Source organism: Chiloscyllium plagiosum, unplaced genomic scaffold (genome assembly GCF_037043375.1).
Source record: "Chiloscyllium plagiosum isolate Xiang-an unplaced genomic scaffold, Cpla_swu_hap1 HiC_scaffold_9, whole genome shotgun sequence".
Taxonomy (NCBI): domain Eukaryota; kingdom Metazoa; phylum Chordata; class Chondrichthyes; order Orectolobiformes; family Hemiscylliidae; genus Chiloscyllium; species Chiloscyllium plagiosum.
Window position 1 is genome coordinate 64,464,320 of NW_028270147.1, and position 27,643 is coordinate 64,491,962.

Genomic DNA, 27,643 nt, shown 5'->3' on the forward strand with positions numbered 1-27,643 from the left:
GAAAAGCACAGCAGGTCAGGCAGCATCCGAGGAGCAGGAGAATCTATGTTTCGGGCATAAGCCCTTCATCAGAAATGGGCTTATGCCCGCAAAGTCAATTCTCCTGCTCCTTGGATACTGCCTGACCTGCTGTGCTTTTTCAGCACCACACTCTCAACTCTGATCTCCAACATCTGCAGTCCTCACTTTCTCCTGCTTTATAAGAGTCTATCCACGTAATTTCATTTCCTTTGTACAGTGGCTCTGCCTAGTCCAGTGGACAGCAAAACCAATCCCATTAATTCCAGTGTAACAACAGATGTCAAGAACTGATGTGTAAAATACTGCTACATTGCTGAAGTAATGACTGTTCACGGGAGGAGATTGGTGGTGGCAGAGTGAGAATCATTGTCTTAGCAATTATGACTTGCCTTAGGACTCAGTTTGAGAAAGAACGAGGGCCTGGACCAAATCTGAAGTCAGTACTGCATATCTATTTCTCCTTGGGTACTTTCAGAATAAGCATATATTACAGTTAGTGGTGATAAGAAGCTGAATGGACTCAAGCTGAAGGAAGCTCGACATAACTTTCACTGCAGAAACTAATGGTTGGAGATGCAATAACAGAAAGTTTGTTTCAAGGCCCCTAGAAAGATTTGGGCTTGTTTTGTGGAAATCTCTTTTTACGCAGCCAGTTGGCATTGTCTCAACATATATACAGTTTAAGAATTTAAAAAGGGAAATAGATTCAAACTTCACAAGAGGCAAAAGATGACACCAAGGTAGAAGAGAACTGAAAACAATCTAAAGCAATACTGAATACTGACTTAGCAGTTGAAGATTTGAATAGCCTCCTGTTATACCTAATTTAGGTAACACAGCTATGGAAACTTGACATTACAATTTCACCTAAAACTTTTGCATTTCCTGAAATGCTCATTACTGAAATCTTATGTTGTATTGAACACCTTTGAGGGCTCTTGTGGTGCAGTGGTAGTGTCCCTACGTCGGAGCTTGAAGGCCTGGGTTTTAGTCTTACCTGCTCCAGAAGTGTTTCATAGTATCTCACCTATAGCTTTTCAATTGCAGCTGCATGTGTGTAATCACAAAGGAAACAGTTCAATAAAGGCTATCTTCTTCATTAACATGCTGATATAAACCACATTCTTTCCAGTTCCCTGATCATTAAAACAGCACATAGATGCAACATGCTGCTGAAAACATGCAGAAGGCCTTTCTTGCCATATTCACTGAACTAAGAGTCGAGAGTGTGGTGCTGGAAAAGCACAGATCAGGCAGTATCCGAGGAACAGGAGAATCAACTTTCTGGGCATAAGTCCTTCATCGGTCCTTTCCAGCACACACTCTTGACTTGGATCTCCAGTATCTGCAGTCCTCACTTTCTCCTCAGAACTAAGAGCCATGTATAATAAACAATCAAGGGTGACTCTTTCGAAAGATAAGCGTTGCTATGTTTTTGGTGAATACAGAATAGACAGAAAAGTGTTACTCGTAAACAGGTCACATTGAAAGCATAGTACAAAAATCTTATTGGCTGCACATTGCTGGATACTGACAACAAACCTCACCATTCACAAAACTTACTATACCTAGACCAGGACAATCTGACAAAATGAAGCTGGATCTGCAAGAGGAGCACTGCCTTGCAATCTGTAAAACTGTAGGCAGTGGAATAATTTCCTCCTGATGCCAAATACATAAATATGTATTGGCCCAGAGAAGCAGTGCTCAGTTTCAAATATGTAGCAATCATACAGGACTTTATTCCAGCACCAGATATCTGTGTGAGTTGCACGAGAATGTAACTAAATCAATAATTCGCAATGCTTACTAAAATGAGCCTTTTCATCAAATCTAGTCCTTTAATAGTGACATATTCATCAGTTGTAATTACATATGCAGATTAGTTCAATACCACAGTTCACTGCATAGTGGAGAAGTTTTCATCAGTACCCACCATTTACTTGTGCCTCTCTTCCTTCCCCACTCAGCAATTAATTCAAGGATTAGGTGGGCAGAAGCAAGAAAAAAATTGGATTGCACTCTGTTGCATCTTGAATTCCATGTTGCTTTCGTGCAGTATTTTGAAATGAAAACTTTTGCTGTCTAATTGAGACATGTGCTTACCACCTTTTTACATGTTCCGAGAGTGGTGTGACAGTTACTAATGAAGCGAGAGCCCACTTCCCATTATGTATGAATGGTGTACAGAAATACAGTCAGGGTTAGAAGACAATTCCATGATGAATAGAATGCCTATCATCTCTTATTTATCAAAGCAATAATCAAACATGGTCTAAGTCGGCATGTACATAATGCCTTGAATTATTAATTTAAAATTATGCTGCCACCTTTTAACTTTATACTCACAAGTTGCTCATTTGCGTACGTGAAATAAATTTGACCTCATGGATGAAACCTATCTCAGTGCAGACTAACAACTAACCAAAGAGGCACAAGGTAGCAAATAATGTACCTGAATACAAATGAAATTGCTACCTCAAATTAGAAACCAGCTCCAAACTGAGATGGAAAACTGCACTAAGTGTTTGCTTTGAAGCCCCTGAGGTGTCACCAGTTTGCTCACTAGGCAGAACTTGATGTCAGAAAAAATGTGATTGGCTTCACTTGGTTGGTTTACAGTCTTTCCCTAATTTTCTCCTTTCTTTTCCCCCCCACATCACAGCCTCAAATGTTATGATATTTGAAGTATTATCATCATTTTCTATACCTAGAAAATGAAAAAAAAATGGACATGACATTTTCCCTGCATTCAAAGCAATTGCTAACACATTCTATTGAATTTATAGGATCTATGGATTTAAGAATATGCTTTTACTACTGTTATGAATTATGGCAAACTCTGCTTCCTTAGTTGCTTCTTCACACACTGGCAAATAAATATTAGAAAATACCAAACTGAGGCAGAATGCAAGTACAAGCAGGAGATTATGATTCTGAGGAATAGGATAGAATATCAAATGTGAATTAGCAGGTCTGTGTTCCCATTCCTGATTGCTATCCAACTGAGTGCCAATCATGCATGCCAAGTTCCCCATGGAAGAATAGTCTGTTGACACTCACATTAAAGATAGTTAATTGGGTGGAATTTCTGGAAATTGCAGTATTTGCAGAATTAAACCCCCTGGTGCCATATTTTTATGGAGAAAGAGTACTTTGTCAACCTTTTTTTGGTTTGGAGCTGAAGAGCAGTGTGTCTTAGGGGCTGAGCTATAGTGACATAATAATCTGTTTTAACACACCTTATTGAATGCTCCTGTAAGAAGGTATTAAACTGTTCCTTGCTTTTCCAAGGTGTGCAAGTCTTACAACTTAAAAAAAACCATTTCTGTATAGTAACATCCTTTAACCAACCCCAAACAGATGAGAAATCCAGGATACTTTTGTTTGTCATTTATACAAACGATTTGAATGAGAGTATAGGACACATGGTTAGTAAGTTTGTGGATGACAGCAAGATTGGTGGTATAGTGGACAGTGAAGATTATCTAAGATTACAAAAGATCTTGATCAATTGGATGGAGCTGTAGAACAGACAGACATAGGAGTTCAGGTATATACTTCTTTGAAATTTGCATCATAGGTAGATAGGGTGGGTTAAGCATGCGTTTAGCACACTTGCCTTCATCGAGTATAGGAGTTGGGATGTCATGTTGAAGTTGTACAGGATGTTGGTGCTATCTCTTCTGGAGTACTGCGTGCACTTTTGGTCACCCTGTTATAGGAAGGATATTATTAAATTGGAGAGGCTTTAGTAAAGATTTACCAGGATGTTGCTGGGAGTGGAATGTTTTGAGTTACAAAAATAGGCTGGGTCTAACTTCACTAGGTGAGTGAGGGGTGACCTTACTAAGGTTTATAAGATCATGCAGGGCATAAATAAGGTGAATAGCAAAGGTCTTTTCCTTATGGTGGTGGAGTTCAAAACTAGGGAGTATATTTTTAAGGGGAGGGGAGAAAGTTTTAAAAAAACATGAGGGGCAACTTTTTTTTTTACACACAGTAGTTCACGTGTGGAATGAACTGCCAGAGGAAGTGGTGAATGCAGGTACAGTTACAAAATCTAAAAGACATTTGGATAAGTACATGAATAGGAAAGGCTTGGAGGGATATGGACCAAATGCAGACATATGGGATTAGTTTAGTTTGGGAACATGGTCAGTGTGGGCAAGTTGGACTGAAGGTCTATGCTGTTTCGATGCTGTGTGCCTCTATACTGAATGATAACATCATGGGGAGGAGGGTAATACAACAAGAGTCACAGAGTACACAGTGAATTATGCAGGCCACCATCAATTTGTAATGTAAGCTCTAACTAACAAGAGATAATTTTTCAGTGATATGATTAATGCAAGATGCATTAGTATAAAACTGGAACATCCAGTGGCATATTGTGTTACACATAAAACTCATGGCTATTAATAGTACAATGACTGGATAGTAATTGGTCACAAGGTGGTCTTAAGTTCAATTTTGGCTTTTGCAAATATTAGCAACATGCTCTGCATTCTCATGCATCCAACATCAAAGGAGGACTTGAAAATACGAAGTTTATTAATGCTATTAGTTCTCAAAATTCCTTCTATGTTTGATTTGTTTCAAGTCTCCTTAGCCACATTATGGCAGAGAGAAGGTTAGGGTCTGTGCTTTCACTCTCAACCGATGCAATACATTTAAGGTCCTCGTGAAAACTCAGTCCTTCCCCAAATGGAGAGCAAGACCCTCAAGCACATCATGCCACCTTGGTGGCAGTGTACCTCGGGACGAGGTTTACTACTTGGCCAATTCTGGAGTTATCCACAACAAAATAGCTTTTAGAGTAACAAAATTAATCTGTGTATGGGAAATCTGCATCAAGAGTTGCAAACCAGATTAATAAAGCCACAATTTTCAAATACCTACAACTGGACTCACACGGTGTATTTTATATATATTCAAACAATTAAGTTGTCAGAGTAAGTTGCAGTTATTCAGGAAATTGTAACTAGATTTGTTTAACAATTTGATTCTTGACCTTTTCTTTAATAGGTAGGATAAAGCAATGGGATACATACATTCAAAATGGAGGACGTGCAAGGACATGATGGAAAAATGCTTTTATTTAACCAACGTAAACAGGGAAAAGGTAATAACTTAAAACGGAATGGTATTTTTTCCTCTAATGGTTGCATGCAAAACATTTGGTGCATGACCTTTAGGAGACAAAGAAAACTCATATAGGATACAATCATGATTTTCTAAATCCAGGTCAGTTCACATTGCACACTTTCAGTTAATAACTTGTTTGCATTAAGCAGGCACTTCCTGTTAGCAAGGTTCTCAAGAAAACCACCATCCTAGTAGCACGCTATGTTGCTTGGGCGCAAGACCCCTCAGTAAGGGAGACCGCATGCTCTTGCAGACTTCCCAGTCTTTCCATTCCCCCACCTCCAGAATCTGCTGGCATCTCAGATTCTCTCTCCAGACGGCTGATCTGCTCCTGACTCCTCCTGAGGGCCTCTTCCAGTTGTCCACGGAGTGCCTGTATAGCCAAAAGCTCGGCCTGCAACGTATCTTCTCTGTCAGAGTTAAGTAAAGATGTGAATTTTGAGACAAATATCAACCGTATCATATTATCACAAATAGTGCTTGATGAATGGACAATAGACAGAGGGCTCAGCTACATCACCCTTAGCTTGGAGGACTGCAGGACACAATCATTATAAAACGACGTTGTTCTTATTCCCTCCATTTCCGCAATCTACTAACATTGTATTAGGTCTGTGACAAATCATGTTTCCCTTTCCATCACCCGAAGTATTAGTGAATCACAGTCGTTCCATGGCCATTTCACACTCTCAGTGGGACGGCAGGCACTGTCCAGGTTCTATCCAAAGTCGAGAACTAGATAAGTGCAGAGGGTTCTCTCACTAGGTAGGGGAAATGAGGCCCAGTGATGTGGGTGGTGGTGGTGAAGGGTAGACAGACCAGATGTGGACAGGGAGTCCTTTGAAGAATGCACACCTCTGTCCTCTCTGTCCAAATGTGATCTGTTGATTACCCTTCTGTCGCGGAATTTTTCCTGCCAGCCTCAAAATTCCAGCAGGGCACCCTTAACCTCTGTTCAGGAGAATGTGGATGTACCCTCTTCAGCAGGGAAAATTACAGGTCCAACCCACTTGCTGGTGTAAAACCGTAAAATTCTGTCTTAATTACAGTGGTGAGTTTAGGAGTCACCTTGAACTGGAAGGGAAAAGAGGTCCGAATTAAGAACTACCAAACAATGGACTGAAGTTTGGCTTTGCAACATAGACGAGATTATGAACCAGATCAGATTTTGCCAAGAAATACAGCTTGTAGTTGACGATCATGTGAATTTATTGGGGATCAAGAAACATGGTAAACCATATTTTGAACCCTATAACAATGACATCAAATATATTAGCAAAACCAAAATCAAAATAACTTAAACAACAAGAAAGTTGCAGAACGGATGAATTGCCTAATGGTGTTTTTTTTAAAAAGTGTCAAATAGAAGGTACAGGGAATCACAGCTCACTGGCACATGAAGACATGCAATTCTTCAATCCTCATTCTGAATATTTACGCACCAAATCAGCAATAAAATGGCTCACTGGTGCAGATACCAGAAAAGTTCTATACAAGTTAGATTAATGAAATGCCAGAATATTGCTTATTTTTGGATGTCCTGAAAAAAAAAACAAGCTGTGACTCATCCTTTGAATAAAAAAAAATGCACGATGGAACAATGCTCTTATTTGACTAACACAAGTTGGGAGAAGAAAATAACATAAAATAACAATTTTTTTTTCCTCTGAGGGATGCATGCAGCCCATTATGGATCATAACCTTTAGGAGACAGAAGGAAACCCATAACAGTCATGATTTTCTGAATTCAGGTCAATTAACTTGCAGATGTTTAGTTAATAAGTATTAAACATTCAGTTTGCAGCAAGCAGACATTTCCTTTTTATCAGCATTTGCAAGGCAACCACAATCCCATGCTGTGCTGTACCAGCACGCAGTTAACAGTTATTTGCTACAACATATAGATTAAGAGCAACTTTCGACAGGATGGCAAAAATAACAGCCAGACATCGTAAATGATGCATGTGGTATTCAATGCTTTACAACATGTGTTAATTATAATGATTTCACTTTTTTAGTAAGTGGTGCAGAAACATACAAAATGTATCCTTTTTTAGAAATTAAGGAATCAAATTGAACACCACTCATTTCCAAAGGTGGTAGCTCGCACTAATTGGATATTGATGCAGAAATGCAAAATCATACAATCAATCTCAAGGCATACGCACATGCATACAGGACTGCATATGTTCTGCGTTCTTCCAGGTCCTTATCTTACCTGTCAGTTTGATTGTGGAATTTAACAAGACTGATGTAGAGTTGTCGTTCAGATCTAAGAGCTTCACTCAATCGTAACTGTTCCTGAACTTGCTCTTCGAGGGCCCAGATCAGCTGCCAGTAAACAACAGCAAGCATATGATTTAGGAATAAATATCATACTATTTCAAGGAATGAAATAGATTATTAATATTGATATTCATTTGAAACATTTATAACTTCCACAATTAAGATTTTGAGTGGTCTTAACAGATGCATGTGGGAAGGATGTTTCTCAGTGCAAGATTCTAGAATCAATCACTGGTTCAAAATAAGGCAGTTATCCATTTAGGACAGATAAGCATAAGTTTTTCTCAGAGTTGAGAGTTGTTGGAATCCTCTTCTGCCAAAGATGATGCAAGCAGAACCTTGATTATTTTTAAACTTACAGGTCATTCCTGATGAAGGGCTCTTGCCCGTAATGCTGATTCTCCTGCTCCTCAGATGCTGCCTGACCTACTGTGCTTTTCCAGTGCCACACTCTCTTGATAAGCGGAGTGAAAGGTATTGTGGGTAGGCAGAAATATGGAATAATCAGATCAGTCATGATTTTATGAAATGATGGAGTAAAGTCAAGGGGCCTCCTCTTAATTCAGATATCTATTCAAATGTCAGTGCTGAATTTTCACATTTTCAGCTCGAACGCTAGAACATTATAATCGGTTTTTCAGCTTACATGTTAGAGAGGGGATTATTTATTCACTTTCAATGATTACACAGAAAACCTTTCTAGAAATACACATATGAAAAGTGAGATGAAGTTTGGTTGTGATACCCACTTTACCATGTAACTGAATAATATGCAGACATTCATTGTCAAGGCGTATGTAAATAATAGCTGATTGGTAGAGCACCAGCAGGCAACCAATATCTGTAGACAATACCAGTGTATAGGGGAAAACTAGATGGTTTTTGGAACAGTTAAGAAATTGGAAAGAAAAAGAAGATAATAGATACATGGCGACCGCCATATCCATGGACTTGGTTTCTGCTGTCTCAGTTACCAGCGGTTTACCACGGCCCAAACATATTATGTGGAACATTCCAGAACCAGGATCTGCCGAAAAGGTAAATTTCCCGTTTAAATGAATAGGCTCGCTACTATCCGTGGTAGGTCTTGGAAGGTATTCCCCGTAGGTACTGGAACTACTGTGTTTAAAAAGTAGACAAATAACCAATACATTCCTAATGGGTTTAAAAGAATCATTTCCGGATTCAGTCTAATCTTTGGTCATTCCTGCCTTCTTTTTTAGTGCTCTCAAACATCTATCAGTTTCAAATATGATCGAGGTTGAATTGACATAGATTTCTCATCAGTGCTAGAAATTTTGCAATATCCACTCACTCTTAACCCAGTCAGCACTGTTGAGTTTTGCTTTCTTCATTCATGGGATACTAGCACCGCAAAGTCTAACACTTGTCCATCTCTTAAGTAACAGTTAAAGATCAACCGTATTGCTGAGGGTGGAGTCACATGTAGGCTAGACCAAGAAAGGATGGCAGATTTTAAATGAGATGGGTTTTTATGACAATTGACGATACTTTCATGTTAACTATCACTGTTGAGTAACTTTCAAATTTTTTTTTGAACTTCAATTTATGAGGTTAATTTCAACTCCATTAGTTTATGTGGTTGATTTGAAGCCTTGATCCCACAGCATTATTCTGGGCCTCTGAATTACTCATCCAGTGTCATTACCATCATGTTGCCATTTCCCTCCAAGGATATAGAGCAAATTACCTTATTACTAGATTAGCACTGTTTTACTTGGGAAAGGTTTTGTTTAAAAGCTACTCATGCATCCTAACAGCATTTACTCATTCTGAAGTCGAATTCTAGGATTAACCTTACAATTATCTGCCAATTCTTTTCAGGTCAGTTTCTTATGTGCATGACCTTTGACTTGTTCATGAGTAGGAAATGATCTAGTTGCTATTTAGCATAAAGAAGAAGAGAGTCATAACCCAACAAAGTTAACTTAAACCATGCATTAAATTATCACTAAATTTTCCATTATACTTCCCTGCACAGATGTACATGCACATATAAATACCTGATGGTGCTTCTTCCTTATGTTTTCCTGTGTAGATGACTCCATTTCTGCCACTTGTTCCCTCAAGACCAGGAGCTCCTGCTTATGCCTCTCCATTTCTGGAGATTCACATTGCTGTACCTGTTGCATTTGCAGATCCTATGGCAGAACAAGACAAACATTACTATTTCAACTTTGCAGCAATCCAATTGATAAATCACAAATAGCACCAAGCCTGGTGTATATACATCCAGATATGGGTGTAGCATACTATCAATGGTTCAAGGTTTTATATATGAATATGTTGGCAGACTTATAAAACCATTCACATGAGGTTTTACCCATCTTCTAAAATGTCTTCATTAGCTACATGACAACTGAACAAGATCTTCTCAAATAGGCAAGAGATAGGATGTTTTTCTCTATCCTAGGAATCCAGGTTTGGTTCCAGTCCAGACTGACTGAATGGATGGTTCATTTATCTGTTGACCACGGAAGTCCCTTATGAAATCAGTCTGCACAAGTCTTACTGTACACCTCCTAATTAGAATGTGCTCAGAGTGCAAAGTTGCTCCTAACTTACCATAATATAATAACCTCACTAACTGACAGGTGATTATAAGAGTGGTCACAAAGGGTAAAATCACATGATCTTCTTGAAGCTGGTCTTCCATACAACTTCTGTATGTCAAAAAGCTAACTTCTGCATAAATCACATCAGACCTTAGTACACTCCTCATTGATAGGAATGTTGCTTGAGAGAACTTCGATCTCCACAGTCTGACACTGGAACTCTCTTCCCTGGTTGGACAGTACAGATTGCAGTCTGGTCAGCTCAAGCTGAAAAAGAATAAACACAAACCACAGTCAGACATATGCCCTCATATCATATATCAAGTATGGAGGCTGGTAAAATTTAAAAACACTCAAAACTTGAGAATATTTCACTTGACCATCTCTAACCCAAAATAAAGTCACATTTATTGCTAATACTCATGATTCACTCCAAGTCCCAAAATTTACCATTCTTTTTAGGTTGCAGTTCCTGATACCTGTAAGCATGTGCACTAGCAACAAAATCTCTCAAAAATATTTAAATAAAGAGTGATAAATACCTAGCAAACACTGACAAATGAAAACAGATGATAAAAAGTCTAAAAGTCTAAAAGTCTAAAAAGTGAAGTGAAAAGGGTTAAACATTTAAAACGGTTTTAAAAGTCAGCTTTGCATTCTATATATGTATTGTATAGTCTGAAAGGTATTGGAGGTGAGCACACAGAATCAGCACTCATTACAGATTCACCGATGCCAGTAATTTTTTTTTAATACTTATGATTCAAGTAGGAAAGTTAAATATCATCCACAATGCAAAACACTAAAGATGAAAAGAGTTGGATGGAACCCAGTTTCAAAGAGTCATAATGGACTCAAAACATTAACTCGGTTTTTCCCTCCAGAGATGCTGCCAGAGCTGAACTTCTCCAGTGCTGCTTCCTTTTATTTCAGATATTGCGGCACCCACAGTATATTCCTTTTGTCTAAAATTAAAGGAGCAATTTAACTAAAGCTAAATAAGTTTGAAAAAGTTGACAAATTGCAAGTCATTTTCTAGTTTGGAGACCTTGAGGATGAACAGATTGTGAATGGCTTATTTAGTCTTCATTCCATACACAAAGATATGCACATCATGGAATTTACTGCAGATTGCTCGATCAGCTGCAAAGTAACCAGAACATTTTCCTTTCTTGCCCCGAAGTTTACCCTTCCTATTCTGAGCATGTTTTCTTTTTTTCAATTCAGTTTCTTTAGTTCTTCATTCTGCAGCTCAAATTTGGAGAGTACAAAGTTAAAATCACACAGCAGCAGGTTAAATAAGCCATTCACAATCTGTTCATCCTCAAGGTCTCCAAACTAGAAAATGACTTGCAATTTGTCAACTTTTTCAAACTTATTTAGCTTTAGTTAAATTGCTCCTTTAATTTTAGACAAAAGGAATATACTGTGGGTGCCGCAATATCTGAAATAAAAGGAAGCAGCACTGGAGAAGTTCAGCTCTGGCAGCTCTAATCAGGTTTAGATTAGAATCCCTATAGGGTGGAAACAGGCCCTTCAGCCCAACAAGTCCATACCGACCCTCTGAAGAGTAACCCACCCAGACCCATTCCCCATATTCATCCCTGGCTATGGGCAATTTAGCATGACCAATTCACCTAATCTGTACATCTTTGGAGTGTGGGAGGAAACCAGAGCACCCAGAGGAAACCCACTCAGACACGGGGAGAATGTGCAAACTCCACATAGTCAGTCACCCAAGGCAGGAATTGGATCTGGGTCCTTGGTGCTGTGAGGCAGCAGTGCTAACCACTGAGCCACCATGCCGCCCCATCTTTTAGAATGACCATGTTGGTTTCAGTTCTTTCATATGTAAATCCCAGAACATTTTTTAAAAGTTACATTCTCAAATGAACTTTAACAATACAGCTTTACACATGAAAGAACTGAAACCAACATACTCATTCTAAAAGATGAGAGACTTAACGAACAATCCAGGTCTTTTTCAATATATATTTCAGTTGCATCACACTGTAAACTTTTGCTATAAATTCTGTGTTTTACGATCTTATTCTCCACAACCAACTGATGAAGGAGTAGCATTCCGAAAGCTAGTGCTTCCAAATAAACCTGTTAGACTATAACTTGGTGTTGTGTGATTTTTAACTTTGTACACACCAGTACACACCGGCACCTTCAAATCAAATTTGGAGAGAAAACTTACTTGCTCGACTTCTTAATAAGTTGAATTTCTTCTACTTTGTTCTGAGTAACAGAGCTGGATGGATATTGATCTGGCTTTGGAACTTGATTTGCCTGAATACCTGCCAGATTTTGTCTCACATCTCATGCTACTTAACATCAGAGGGTTGATGCTTTCCAACAATCTTTAAACTCTTAAAATCTAAGCTTTAGTTTCCTGTTTTTAATTTTCCACACCAATTTCTTCCCATTTTTCCTTAAGGTACCTCCTGTTCTTTATTTAAATTATTATGAAGTACTGGCAGTTATTTGTTCATGAAACATCAGAATCTCATTCAACATCCACACATATGTATTTTCCAGTAGGATATTTGGACAGTTATCAGGAGTGGGCAACGTGGGTGAGTTTCTTCCACTTGGCTAACAGTCAAAATTAACTATAGTGAGATCACATCCTTCCCATAGGAATTTTTGACTCAAATTTGTATTTCAAGAACTCTATGTCTGCATTAAAGTCATGAATCTCCCACATTACCACTCCGAAGATGACATCTGAACCAAAATGTTCTAAAGGCAAAGCTTTTAAAGCACCCCAAACCTGGAAAACTCAGATTATTTCACTAACCGCAATACTGCAATGTTAAAACCCTAGTTATATTAAAACCCACCCTAGTTTCTTTCTCTTTCCTCAAAGCAAGCTGCAGTTCCTCTTTTATCTGGTCCAGCTCAATCTGCTTGATATCTTCTTGTTCTGGGTCAGCCATTGCTTCATCTCCATCTAAAGTTGGCTGTTCTGCTGTTAAGACAGAAAGATGTGGTTAATTTACAGACTGTGCAACACATTGGAAATGACCTACAGGATTTAACTCACAACAGGATTATTGCTTCTTACACACTGTGCATTGGGAAGACAGTAGTAGAGATGAGTGACCGCGATACAGACATATAGCATCTTGCATTTTTTAGTAGCTTGAAGGTAATGATTAGTTCAATCTATTTCATTCAGTAATCCACCCCTGTTTCAGCACAAAACCAACTGGAAATTTCAGTGAAGCCACATTATTTCCCTGATCAACTGCAATCCTTGCGTAATTTGTGTTCTAGCCTTTGTTGTGATCCCAGCCAATGATATTACTGGATAATTCTGATCCCAGACTGAAATCTGGCTTGGTAGATTATTTTTTTGTTTTTAATAAGGTAGTCTTTCACTGGAACACAAGCACACAATGTTGTAGATTTGGTTGCAACAATAGAACAAATTCATCAAGCAAATGAAATAAAAATAAAATAGAATAAACCAGCCTATTTACATACAGCAAAATCTTAAAAGATTTTGCAGCACACAATAATTAATAACCTCAATCACCCAAAATGTCCTTTTACAAATCCCAAAAATAACCTTTACAATACATTAGAGAAAAATCACCTTTTTGAACACCACTAGAAGATTAATTTGACAGTAACTTCAACTCCCAGTTTGGAAAATCTGACAGCCATTTCCTGGAGCTTTTAGACATCAGTTTAAATATTCTCAACTTCAAGAAATTTCTTCAGGATTTGATCAAAGCACTTCTTGTCTGGGTCAAAACCCTTACTTTTATATTCACTCGTCACATGTGGCTATCACTGACTGGTCAGCATTTATTATCTGTCTTAGTTGCCTTTGAAAAGGTGGTGGTGAGTCGCCTTCTTGAACTAATTCTGCCATGTCTTTCTAGATGGAAGTGGTCGTGGATTTGGAAGATGCTGTCGAATGATCTTTGGTGAATTTTTGCAGTGCATCTTGTGGGTAATACACACTGCTACTAGTGAGGTGGAGGGAATGGATGCCTGTGCATGTGGTGCCCATCAAGCAGGCTGTTTTGTCTTAAATGGAGTCAGGCTTCTTGAGTGTTGTTAGAGTAGCACCCATCCAGACAGGTGGGGAAGATTTTATCATACTCCTGATTTGTGTCTTGAAGATGATGGACAGGCTTTGGGAAGTCAGGAGTGAGTTACTTACTGCAGTATGCCGAGCCTCTGACCTGCTCTTGTAACCACTGTATCTATATGTCAAATCCAAATTGAGCTTCTGGACAATGGTAACCCCAGGATGTTGATAGTGGGGGATTCAGCAACAGTAACACCATTGAATGTCAAGGCGTAGTGGTTAGACTACGTTACTGGAGATGGTTATTGCCTGGCATTTGTTACTGGTAAATGTTACTTCCCACTGGTCAGCTCGAGGCTGGATATTGTCCAGATCTTATTGCATTTGAACATGGACTGCTTCAATATCTGAGGAGTCATGAATGATGCTGCCATTGCACAACCATTGGTGAACATCCTCACTTCTAATCTTATAATGGAGGGGAGGTCATTGATGAAGCAGCTGAAGGTAGTTGGGCTTAGAACACTACCCGGAGGGACTCCTGCAGAGATGTCCTGGAGCTGAGAGGACCTCCAACAAACACAACTATCTTCCTATTTGCCAGGCAAGGCTCCAGCCAGCACAGAATTTGCTCCTGATATTCATTGATGCCAGTTTTGCACAGGTCCTTGGTGCTAAACTCGGTCGAATGCAGCCTTGATGTCACTCTCACCTCATCTCTAGAATTCACTTCTATTGATTATGTTTCAACCTAGGCTGTAATGAGGTCAGGAGCTGAGTGGCTCTGGCAAAACCCAAACTGGACGTCAATTTGCAGGTTATTGCTGAGTAGGTGCTGCTTCATAGCACTGCTGATGACACTGTCCATCACTTTACTGATGATCGAGAATAGACTGATGGGGTAGTAATTGACCAGGTTTGATTTGTTTTGCTTCTTGTTTGCACATCATACCTGGGCATTTTTCCACTTTATAGGGTAGCTACCGGTGTTGTAGTGTACTGGAAAAGCTTCACTAGGGGAATAAAACGTTCTGGAGCACAAATCTTCTGGCACAATGTTGACAGGGCCCACAACTTCTGCATGTTCCAATGCCTCCAAACATTTATCTTAATACCAACTGGAGTGAATTGAATTGTGAGAAGACTGGGATCTGAGATGCTTGGGACCACTGGAGAAGGCAGAGGTGGATCATCCACTTGGCACATCTGGTTGAAGATTACTGCAAATGCTTACACCACATCTTTTGCGCTGATGTGCTAAGCTCTTTTACCACTTAGGATGGGGCTATTTGTGGAACCACCTCCTCCAGTGGTAAGGTCACCTATTTTCCACTTGCTTTCTCAAGAGCACTGCTTTACACAACCATCTCCATCCAAGATGTCTGCAAACCTGCCCCAAACTGAAATTCAAACAAAACCTTATTTTTTCCATTTGGCTATGGGTATTTTCACTGAACTCAAAGTCCAGAAGCCTTTATTGAAACATGTTTCATATGTTGTTTAACATGATCAATAATACACCCTGTTACTGTAATTAAAAAAAAACCCTATTCGTCCTGCAGGCTAATATTGAAAAGAAATAACCACGGCTACAAAATTGCTTACAAGTTGATTGTTAAACTCTTCAAACACAAAAAAACACATGGCCTTATTACAAAACTCAAAAGTTTTAAAAAGATATCAAAATATATATAAATTACCCACCCTACATAACAGCATGGAAGCTAGAAATTCTGACCCAAACAGTGCAGCAGAGTAGGCCCAACTGCATCAAAGAGACATTTCCCACTTTCTTTACTCAATACTTTTAGAAGTTAAACTAGCAGCTGAAATCTATTTAATGCTGACCAAAGGACATCTGAGCACTCTAGATGTGATTGTTGCTCTTGTTTTAGCCACTTCCTTTATTACTGAAGCAATACTGTTTATAGTACATTTCGAATTCAGCTAGTAACATGAGAATTCAATATTGATAATGATGACGACTTCTATTTTGCAATCATTGACAATACTGAGATTCAATAGTCAAAATCCTATTAAGAACATAGCGAAGAAAAGTTATTTTGTGTTTGCTAAGAAGCTAAAAGCCTATGAATCTTACTTAATTTCACTTACCTTCCCTTCCATTTGCTTTCTGCTGAGTGTCAATAGGCTCAGAAGCTTCCATTTTCTCAGTTTGGAAGGCAGGCTCATTCTTGCTCTGATAATCCTGCACCAGCTCCTGAACAGAAACAGCTCAGATTAGTTGTTTGGAAATAATTACCACTCCAAGTAAAATGCTCTCAGCTGGTCACCAAAGTTAATTTTATAAAATATCTCAATGCATTTTAAACCACAACACAGCGACAGAATCTGGTATGAAAGCTAAGATGCTCCAGGCAGGATGGATATCCCAAGAAATCTCATGTGGCACTTCTTGATTAACTAATAAATCTATACTTCAGCAAATATGTGCTACTTACATCTGTGCCCTTCTAAAGTACAGAACATACATCTGAGACAGGTGAAAAGTAAAAGACGAATTAACCTTTGGCCTAAATTTTGTAAGATTCCTCCATCAAGTGTTGTTCTCGAGCTGCTGACATATTTTGGGATGTATTTACTTGAATATTATCATTGCTCCAGTATCTGATCCAACCAGTTATTCTTTGTGTGAAAGTGAATGTGTACTAGCAGCTAATGTTTCATTTTGCTTTGTGGCAAGAGAGGGAGGGCGAGCAAGCACTAGAGCATGCGAGAGAGCAAGCGAGCCTGTCTATTTATGCTATCCATGCCCCTCATGATTTTATAAACCTCTTTAAGGTCACTCCTCAGCCTCTGATGCTCCAGGGAAAATAGCTCCAGCCTATTCAGCCTCTCCCTATAGCTCAAACCCTCCATCCCTGGCAACATCCTTGTAAATATTTTCTGAACCCTTTCAAGTTTCATAATACCCTTCTTATAGAAGGGAGACCAGAATTGCATGCAGTATTCCAAAAGTGGCCTAATGAACATCCTGTACAGCCACAACATGACCTCCCAACTCCTGTACGCAATGCTCTGACCAGTAAAGGAAAGCAGACCAAATGCCTTCTTCACTCTCCTATCTACCTGTGACTCCACATTCAAGGAACTATGAACCTGTCCTCTAGCGTTCTTGTGATGAAGGCCACAACCCCATTTACCTTTCTAATTGCTTGCTGCAACTGCACACTGGACTTTTAGTGATGCATAGACAAGGCCACACAGGTCCCTTTGGACATCAACACTTCCCAACTTCTAACCATTTCAGTGAAATTAAATTCCATCAGTTTCAGTAATAGGATTTGAACTTGTGAATTAGCCTATTCAGTCTAGGCTTTTGAATAAACAATCTAGTGACTGCACTCAATGGAGTTTAGAAGGATGAGGGGGTTATCTCATTGAAACTTACAGAATACGGCCAAGGCTGGATACAGTGGACATGAAAGATGGTTCCCCTACTGGGAGAGATTGGAACCCAAGGACACAGCCTCAGAGTGAAAGAACAAACTTTCAAAACTGAGATGAGGAGGAATTTATTCAGAGGGAAGCAAATCTGTGTTATTCATAGAAGTCTGCAGAGGCCAAACCATTAAGTATCTTTAAGACAGAGATAGACAGATTCTTAATTAGTAGGGGGAATCAAAAAGGTTGCAAGGGGAAGGCAGATAAGTGGGATTGAGAAATATATCAGCCACAATCATGACAGAGCAGACTCGATGGGCCAAATGGCCTAACTCTGCTCCTATATCTTATGGTTACTGATATGCCACCATCTCCTCAGATTGCAGCATCAATATTGCAATGGGACATTTTACTGGGACAGCAACTGGAGTCATAGACTCAAACAATGGTAGGCATACAGTGGATCTTTACCTTCAGTTGCCAACGTTTCTGGCTCTGGCTTGCAATAAATATATGCACAGCTTGCATCGAATGATAATTCTGTTGTTACAGGTAACTCATGCATTGGCTCACATAATTACACAGTTTCATTTTGTACTTGTACAACCATAACGTTTCTTTGTGTCTAGTTACGCAGCAAAGGAATTCTAATAAGCACTACAAACCGCTGAATTCAGTGCAGGGCAAAATACATTTGTTGTTAAACAATACTTGAAGGCTTTACATGGATTATTCGATCCTTTTCCTGGAGAAGTTCTTTGAGGTGGGCTATTTCTGTTGTTATCTCCAATGAGGACACATTCTGCTCGGTGAAGTTTGCTGCTTCTCGATCCTTTTCAACCAGCTGGCGGCGCAATGTCTGAAGCTCATGGTTCTTCTCTGCAAAGGTATGTATCAACTTCTCTGTTGCATCCTGAAAAATAGTACACAGGAAATATTAAACGTTCTCTCATCTGACCACAGCAGCAAATTAAATGTCCCAGCTTTGTTTGGTTGCTAACATTCTCATTGCTGTGGCAGGATGTTCTGGAGATTGTGCCCCACACTTCACTACTTGATGTAAAAGGTCATTTCAGTGCACGATTATGCCTTGGTTAGCAGTGTTGCCCATTAGATAAGAAATTAAACAGAGGGTCAGTTTGCCAATGCTGCTGGATGTTTATAAGTCACATTCACTGATGGGAATGACTCTACTCAAAATTAGTTCTATAATTTACCAATTACAATTGCAGCTAGAAATGTATTTAGTAACTGATTATGTTCTTCACTGTAAAATGTTCCAAGGTGGTGTGTGGGGACCAGTACTGAGCCACATGTCTCCATCTGATTCTTCAAATGTCATTTCACGCTTTCCATAGAAACATACATTAGCTGCGATTAAGACAATGTTTACTTTACTAGATTGGCTTTGCCTAGTACTAATTGCTTAATTGAAAAAAAAGCCTTTCCTTATTACACCATAAAATTTCAATGTCATTGTCAATGCAAGTGCAGCGAACAGTCTTGACATCTGCAGGATATTGATCAGAAAATAAAACCTTCGGAAACAGCAACACAAATAGGTGTTAATGGAAGGCACATAAAACCTGCATTACAGTGACAGTGTTCTGTCAGCATTTCTCTAGTACCAAAACGGTCATGCAGGATTGCAAACTTATTCATAAAATGTTACGTTAGAGACAAAGGTAGAGATAGTTCTTCAAAAGGAGTTATAAATAACGTCAACAGTTTGGGTTTATGATTAATAAGAATTGAGAGACCAATTACAGAGATAAATCAAAGTTATTTGAAAAGTAGCAACTATAGGACATAGAGACCTTAATCAATGCGTGCTGTATAATCAGGTTGTGGTAGACAAGGAACTGATATTTAGATTTTTAGGGAAATAAGCCCACAGAAACAGGAACAGAACATTTAAGCAGCACATTACCTTCATCTGCTGATCACGGGAGTTGATGGTTTGCAGCAGCTCTGCCACCTCTTGCTCATGATCAATTGTCAACATGCTTCTATCTTTTAACACTTCCTGCAGCATTCGCTCCTTCAGCTGCAGCCGAAGCCTCAGCTGTTCCATCATGTTATCAGACCCAGCGCTAACCTTGCTCATCAACATTACGGTCAGGTCCTGCCCGGGGAATTTGAACAAAAAGTTCAGAGTAGGAATTGGTGTTCTGCCAACATGCCACTGAGGGCCAATCCTAAATGATATCTTTATGTTGACTTTGCCTCTTCCAGATGTCGTTCAGAGAATCCCTACAGGAAGCAAGCCATTTGGCCCTTTGAATCCATACCGACCCTTGGAAGGGCATCCCACCCACCTACCGTATCCCTGTAACTCTGCATTTCCAATGGCTAATCCACCTAGCTTGCACACCCCTGCACACTATGGGGCAATTAAACATGGCTAATCCACCTAACCTGTGCATCCTTGGACTGTGGGAGGAAAGCCATACAGACATTAGGTGAATGTCTTATTTAAGCTACACTTAAAAGTTCGCTCATACATTGCATCACAATTTGAAAAGGGGCACTCTTTACTTCCCACAATGAAACTTTGAAATTAATTAATTAGCAAGCTGAGGTAAAATTCCTGTGTGCACCATTTATCAACTTTGATGTCAACTACCAAACCAGTTAACTGCATTAAATGCAGCGCACTGCGATTTTCTGGGAACATCATTGAGAGAGTGGATAGTTATATACCAATAGTTCTTTTCAAATTAAATAGAGATGAGAATAAATTCTTTAATCAAAGGGCTGTGAAAGCTGAATTCCCTACCCCAGAGAGCCAAGAATGCTCAATTACTGAGCATATTCAAGCCAGACACTGATAGATATTTGTATAGTAGGGAATTAAGGGCAACGAGAATAACACAATAAGGTGGAGCTGAAATTCAACCTTAGCTATGATTTTAATAAATGGTGTATAGGCTTAAAGGGTTGAATTGCCTATTCCTGTATTCATTTCAGAGACTCTATAACTTAAAGGGAGCATTTTACTTTTCCTGTAGGCAGATTTGCTATCAGGGTCAGAACTAGATGAAAGCAATAGGAACCACAGATCTTCTCAGGGTACAGAACACTTGAAATTTGCAATATATGGCTCCCTGGGCTGATTATGAACTTCAATATCCTGCTGTAAAATAATCAAGCACAACACAATTGGCTGATCATGGAAAAAAAAATGTCAACTGTTTTTCATGACTAGTGCAAATCTCCAGAAATTTATTTTGTTGCATCATCATGAATATGATTTATTGTGTCAAAACTTTGCTTGAGATTTTCTTTCAAGTGGCTTCACAAGCTTCCTACCTCAACCTCCTTGTTGCTGTTGTGCAGTGCTGCCTGCAGCTGACTGTTGACCGCGTCCTTTTCCTTCAAGAAACGAACATGCTTCGCCTCCATCTCCTGCTTCAGCCAATGGAGTTTCTTGTATGCCATCATAATCTGCTCTAATTCCAGGTCTTTCCCTTTCATGAGGCTCTCCAGACTCTGAAATATCAGAGAATTAAAAGATCACAATCACATGCGTAGTTCAGATCAAGGCCACTCAGCTCATTAAATCAAACATCTGCCATTTCAGATGTGACACAGACATTCCCCCCGTTGCTCAATACAGCAAAAGCATTCTTTATATTTAAAATGAACTTACTGAATTCCAACAACTTTGGCTTACTACCTGGAACAGATCCCAAATGCCAAGTCCTCACCAAAGCATGATTTTATCTAGCTTCAGCACTAACATACTTTGCCCAATTCATCAGTAAAATAAAGTTAAAACACTCGGTCAGTCTTGAATCAGGAAATATCACTCTTGCCTTTCAGTCAAAAGTCCAGGGAAGCAGCTCATTTTCAGGACTTGAGCATATAATCAAAGTGGGCATATCAATGAATTGCCAGCAAAATGTATTTGCATCAGTGGCATTCGCATCATTGGTCCTACAAGTGTGACACTGATCCAAAGGCCTTGGATCCATTTACATGCCATTTTAGAAAAAAGAACAAGCAAGCTCTTCTGGTGCCAAACACGTAGTCCTCAAATAATCAGGAATCATGGCTATTCATCACATTACCTTTTATGAAAACTAGTTGAGCATACAAATACCATGTTATCATGGTGATTACACTTTGAAAATATTTTAGCAACTGTGAAGTACAATGAGAGGTCTGAAGTTTAGAGGGTTATGTATGCAAATTCTATCCTTGTCTAAAATGAATAGGGTCTCAGATATAGCAGCCAACTCCAATGAAATAATTAACAACTTCTCAATCACTAGATGATGAGATCACACAAATTGCTGCTTCTGGTCAAGGTAAATTTCAAAATTAGCAATAGAGTTTTGTGAATTAGGATTGTGTTTTAGTGGTGAAACAATGAATGTCTGCATTTGCTTTGATATTTATCAAATCAGAGACTGGCGTGGAGTTGCAGTCCCAGGGCAGGGAAGTAATCCTGAGAAAACTTACCTTGGAGCAGCTGAGAGTCAGTGCAGAGCAGACTGGAGGTTTGGAGTGGTATGGGATGGTTGTTGGACTGGGGTCTGGTGCAGACAGTCAAACCATGTGTAGAAGCCCCTGCGCTGAACTACTGCAATGTAATTTTTATCTATAATTTGCTTATCTGATGTTATGTCTATCCTTCTAACTATGTCTTATTTCTAACTTATACTATGAGTTACGATAAAGTAATGCAACTACTTCTTTTATTCCACTTTTTGTATCTAAAACTTGTACCTAAGATGGCACCAGAAGAGTCAATATTGTAAAGCTTTTCACTGTACTCCTGTAATTGAGTACACATGACAATAAAGGACGCTCTAATTCTAATTCATGAAAACAAGGTTTAAAATAGAATTTAAAGGTTCAATGATTTCAGTCAGTGGCAAAAAACAGTGACAATGGATCACCAAGAAATTCTGTAAATCAGTAAAGTGATTTCATTCAAAGTGAAGGATGCAGCATTTTAAAAAAACTAAAAGAAGTCAACGCTGGGAAGTTGCAGAAAAGAGGGAAAAGGTTTTTCCAGCCAGGTTTTGCTGCATACACATGGGTCAAGACCTGGAAATTAGCCTGGGTCTGGATTCTAATACCATCCCATTTTCCTTGGTTTTCCACAAGGAAAGTTACAAATTATGCAGGAAATCCTGTGTCCGTGGTAAAGCAATCAAAAGTATTTTAAACCATGAATTTCTTCTTTCCCAAGAGCATGCTGTTTTCATCTTCTGTTTGCACCTCGTCAGGTCCACTGAACAGGATACAGAGTGAGAAGAACTTCTTCAATAAAACTGAAAAGTTGGAAAGGTTTTGCTTTGAGGAATTACAGTGAAGAACCCCAGCAATTTTCTTCAAGAAACAGCTGTATTTGTTGTCAATGTCACATCTCGAGATGGGGCACTGAGTGCACACATGTAGAAAGAACAGGTTTATAATACTCCAAAACAAAACTATGGAACTGCAGCAACTAACATAGACAGCACTGCCCTTATAATGACTGTGCGGGAGAGACTCAAACCCCTCATTGTTGTTTCACTGAAATCAACTATTCAGAACATTATATGGGAATGGAGTGCCCTAGTGTGCAAACATAAGTAGAGGACTTATACTGGGATCAAATGTAACTACATGAATGTCAGGTAAAGCAATATGAGAATGTCAATAACCAGTTATGCTTAGATTTTAAAAAAAAGCCCCTTGGGTTCATCTCGAGAGGGAAGTTGATGTAACCTCTTACACAGATGTTCTTATCTGGTTATAAATGCAAATTTCTTCCATTCAGTATTGATGGCTAAAACATCTGGAAAATTAGGGGAACACTTCTTTCAGAATCGGTGTCTACAAACCTGCTGTAAGCAGGGTACTTGACAGTGGTTTATACTACAGATTGCCATTAGCTCTCAAAAACAAAATTGTGGGGTGTGGGTGCATGTTCATAACTTTCACTTTATCCAAGCTTTGCTGTAAACTTTCCCGCTGCTTTGCTGAGGGATGTTAGAATTGTTGAACTTGCTGTCAGTGAATGAGCAGTTAAAGGTTTAGACCTGCAACAAATTACATATGTACTGAAGTTTAAGAGATATTGCCTGTGTATATCAAAATATTGTACATCTAACTTTTAGTATTTGTTTATCATCATCTGCTGAAAATGTGTTGCTGGAAAAGCGCAGCAGGTCAGGCAGCATCCAAGGAACAGGAAAATCGATGTTTCGGGCATAAGCCCTTCTTTAGGAAGGGCTTATGCCCGAAACGTCGATTCTCCTGTTCCTTGGATGCTGCCTGACCTGCTGCGCTTTTCTAGCAACACATTTTCAGCTCTGATCTCCAGCATCTGCAGTCCTCACTTTCTCTCTTTATCATCATCTGTACAAGTAACTTGAATCTGTGTACTGATATAGAACACCAAATGTTGGCTATTTCTGCAATCCCTCAGCCATGTTGTTATTCATCCATATATTTGGAAGAAAACTCCTAACTGAAAGCAATATAATTGAAAAAAACCCAAAAATGTCCAGCATCAAACCTTTGCCATCATATTCTAAAGAATCTTCTACTTTTATATTTTGTCACAACCATATCTTATATCGATGTCATAACCTGTGTGCTCAAAATTAAAGCAAATGAACTGTTGCATTATGCCTCACAATTACTATGTCAGTATCTCCTGAAGAAACATTCTCATGTTATCTGTATTATAACACGTGACCTAAGGGTTTAAAGGTCTTAATCTATCTTACCTCAGATCGCTGGAGCCACTGCATGCCACTAGAAACATGTCCCTCTGTTGTAATCTAATAGTTTAATATTAGCTCATGCACTTCTGTGTCTGAGAGGTGTAATATTTGTACACAATAGTTACTTGGAATAAATATGATAGATTCTTCAATACTACAATATGCCACATCAAGTACAACACCCTGTTGGAGGCAAATTCAGATTAAATTCCCTACAGTATGGAAACAGGCCATTTGGCCCAACAAGTCCACACCAACCCTCTGAAAATAAGCCACCCAGACCCATTCCCTTACCCTATATTTACCCCTGACTTCACACTATGGGCAATTTAACATGGCCAATACACCTGACCTGAACATCTTTGGACTGTGGGAGGAAACCAGAGCACCCAATGAAAACCCACGAGGACACGGGGAGAATGTCTGTATGGAGTTTGCACAGTCGCCTGAGGCACGAATCAAACCAGAGTCCCTGGTGCTGTGAAGCAGCAGTGCTAACCACTGAGTCAACATGCTGCTTTAGCCTACCGCACATCATAAACAATCATATAAAATGAACATCAGTACGGATATCCCACAGAGCATAAATGTAAGGCTCTGGAAATAATTCATTTCAGATTTTAATTCTGAGACACTGTCTGCAGCAGTGCACAGACACAGATTACATCTAAAAAATGCACTGCACAATTTATGGGTTCCTTCATGGAAATATTCCATGTGATTCTTGATGTAATTGATATTCCTATTAAGTGATGTCAACCATTGTATTTATATAAGAGAGGGACGGGGGAGGAGGTGAGTCTGTATCTCAGCTGATTCTCTGCTCTAACTTATGACAAATTTCACATTAGTCTCTTGGTAAAATATGCAGATCCTCAGTCCGTTGTAAAATTTCTACAACTCAACTGTCCAACATTGCCTCTACTATTTTGTGTTATTTACTCCACTATTTCAGTTGAAAGGAACCTTTGTCGTTTACTGATTTTCTGAAATTATCTTTCTGAAATCTAAGACATTGTGTACTGTTGAATACTGATTTCAGTGCAAAATTCTCTCAGAGAAAAGGAATTAGTGGAAATTTCTGTGATTATTTCTGTGATTATTTCTGAAGTGTACTATATGATACTAGGCATCATCTTCATATGCAGAAGTATACCCAAGCACAGAAAGCTCTGTTGCAGCAATGTGATGCTACCATCAATACCTGTGCAAAGCAATCAGTGTCATGCAGTGAATGGTAACATCTTAGAAAGCACTCCACTTAAATAGGACTGCATTCACTTGCAGTGGCATTACCCTGCTGATAGCTTTCAGCATAGCACGAGAGTAGTTTAGACAGATCCAGATTTCAGCTCTGCTGAGAGTGAAGAACAGAAGTCACATCAGCAACATCTGCTCCAACAGGAGCAGCAGCACCAGGGGTCTTTCAGTCAACTGCATATCAATTCAAAGGACAGGAAACAGAAACATTTCAGCAGAAGTAGGCCATTCATCCCCTCAAGTCTGGTCCATCATTAGATGATGGCTGATCATTTACCTCATCACCACTTTCCCGCAGTAGGCACAGATACCTTAATATCACCAGTCTCCAGAAAGCCACTGATTCTTATCTTGAACCTGCTCAATGACTGAACTTATGCAGTCCTCGGTTTTGATGAGATCACCTCACCTTCTTCAAAACTCAAGGTAATAGAGGACCAGTTTCCTCAATCTCTCCTCATAGGTAAATCCTGCCTCCCAGTGATTTTTCTGATAAGCCTCTGTTGCATTATGCCTCACAATTACTATGTCAGTATTCCCTGAAGAAACATTCTCATGTTGTCCGTATTATAACACGTAACCTAAGGGTTTAAAGGTCTTAATCTATCTTACCTCAGATCACTGGAGCCATTGCATGCCACTAGAAACACGTCCCTCTGTTGTAATCTAATAGCTTAATATTAGCTCATGCACTTCTGTGTCCGAGGAGTGTAATATTTGTACACAATAGTTACTTGGAATAAATCTGAGATTCTTCAATACTACAATATGCTACATCAAGTACAAACCCTGTTGGAGGCAAGTTCACATTAAATTCCCTACAATTAACTTCAAATGTTATCTTTGTTTCTCTCTCAAAACATACTGATTCAGCTTGAAGAGTGTTTTCAGCACTTCCTATTTTTATTTCAGATAGTATCCCCCAGTACTCTGTTACTGCACCCATTAGGAAATTGGGTTTGAATTGAAAATAGCCCCCACAGGTTTGGAACAGTCTAAGTTTCCACCTAAAGCATCTGGGTATGAAACAGAGTAAAGGAAACCTATATGTCCACTTCCACAGCTCTGTTGATCACTCCACCCATTTTACTTCCTGCAAATATTAATGTAGATTTGCAGTGTGCCCACTTACATTGATAGTCTCTTCATTGTTGGAGAAGATGCAGCGAAATCTTTCCAGATCCTTTTCTTTCTCACGTATAACCAGGTGCAGCTGCTGTATTTCACTCTCCTTTTTTTCCAAAGTACTGAACTTCTCATCAATGGCATACTGGAAATAAACAGTATAAATGATTTAGATTCAAAGAGTCATAGAGATATACAGCACGGAAACAGACCCTTCGGTCCAACTCGTCCATGCCAACCAGATATCCCAACCCAATCTAGTCCCAACTGCCAACAGCTGACCCATATCCATTCACACCTTTCCTATTCATCTCCCCATCCAGATGCCTTTTAAATGTTACAACTGTACTAGCTCATTCCATACAAGTACCAGCCTCTGCATGAAAAAGTTACCCCTTAAGTCTCTTTTATATCTTTCCCCATTACCCTAAACCTATGCCCTCTAGTTCTGGACTCCCCCGTCCCAGGGAAAAGACTTTGTCTACTTATCCTATCCATTCCCCTCATGATTTTGTAAACCTCTATAAGGTCACCCCTCAGCCTCCGACATTCCAGGGAAACAGCTCCAGCTTATTCAACTTTCCCCATAGCTCAAATCCTCCAACACTGGCAACATCTTTGTAGAACCCTTTCAAGTTTCACAACATCCTGATAGGAAAGAGACCAGAATTGCATGCAATATTCCAAAAGTGGCCTAACCTATGTCCTGTACAGCCGCAACATGACCTCCCAACTCCTGTACTCAATACTCTGACCAATAAAAGAAACCATACCAAACACCTTCTTCACGATCCTATCAACCTACAATTCTACTTTCAAGGAGCTATGAACCTGTACTCCAAGGTCTCTCTGTTCAGCAATACTCCCTAGGACCTCACCATTAAGTGGAGAAGTTCTGCTAAGATTTGCTTTCCCAAAATGCAGCACCTCGCACTTATCTAAATTAAACTCCATCTGCCACTCCTTAGCCCATTGGTCCATCTTATCAAGATCCCATTGTAATCTAAGGTAACCTTCCTCAATGTCCACCACAGCTCCAATTT

General features: G+C 39.3%; 1 protein-coding gene across 13 annotated transcripts in view; it reads right to left on the minus strand.

Moving 5' to 3' along the window:
• The window catches only part of pde4dip (phosphodiesterase 4D interacting protein), a 256,882-nt gene that overhangs the window by 112,739 nt on the left and 116,500 nt on the right, over nucleotides 1-27,643 (minus strand). For 12 of the 13 annotated variants that reach the window (XM_087990719.1, XM_087990726.1, XM_087990725.1 and 9 more), the window contains 10 exons: nucleotides 26,608-26,745; nucleotides 20,800-20,979; nucleotides 19,418-19,612; nucleotides 18,212-18,400; nucleotides 16,198-16,303; nucleotides 12,881-13,008; nucleotides 10,182-10,298; nucleotides 9,480-9,617; nucleotides 7,388-7,500; nucleotides 5,449-5,579 (listed from right to left, as the gene is read on the minus strand). In XM_087990719.1, the coding sequence (XP_087846845.1) occupies nucleotides 5,449-5,579; nucleotides 7,388-7,500; nucleotides 9,480-9,617; nucleotides 10,182-10,298; nucleotides 12,881-13,008; nucleotides 16,198-16,303; nucleotides 18,212-18,400; nucleotides 19,418-19,612; nucleotides 20,800-20,979; nucleotides 26,608-26,745 (1,435 nt within the window). The remainder of the gene's footprint in view (nucleotides 1-5,448; nucleotides 5,580-7,387; nucleotides 7,501-9,479; nucleotides 9,618-10,181; nucleotides 10,299-12,880; nucleotides 13,009-16,197; nucleotides 16,304-18,211; nucleotides 18,401-19,417; nucleotides 19,613-20,799; nucleotides 20,980-26,607; nucleotides 26,746-27,643) is intronic. The other variant, XM_087990715.1, reaches the window with a different exon arrangement.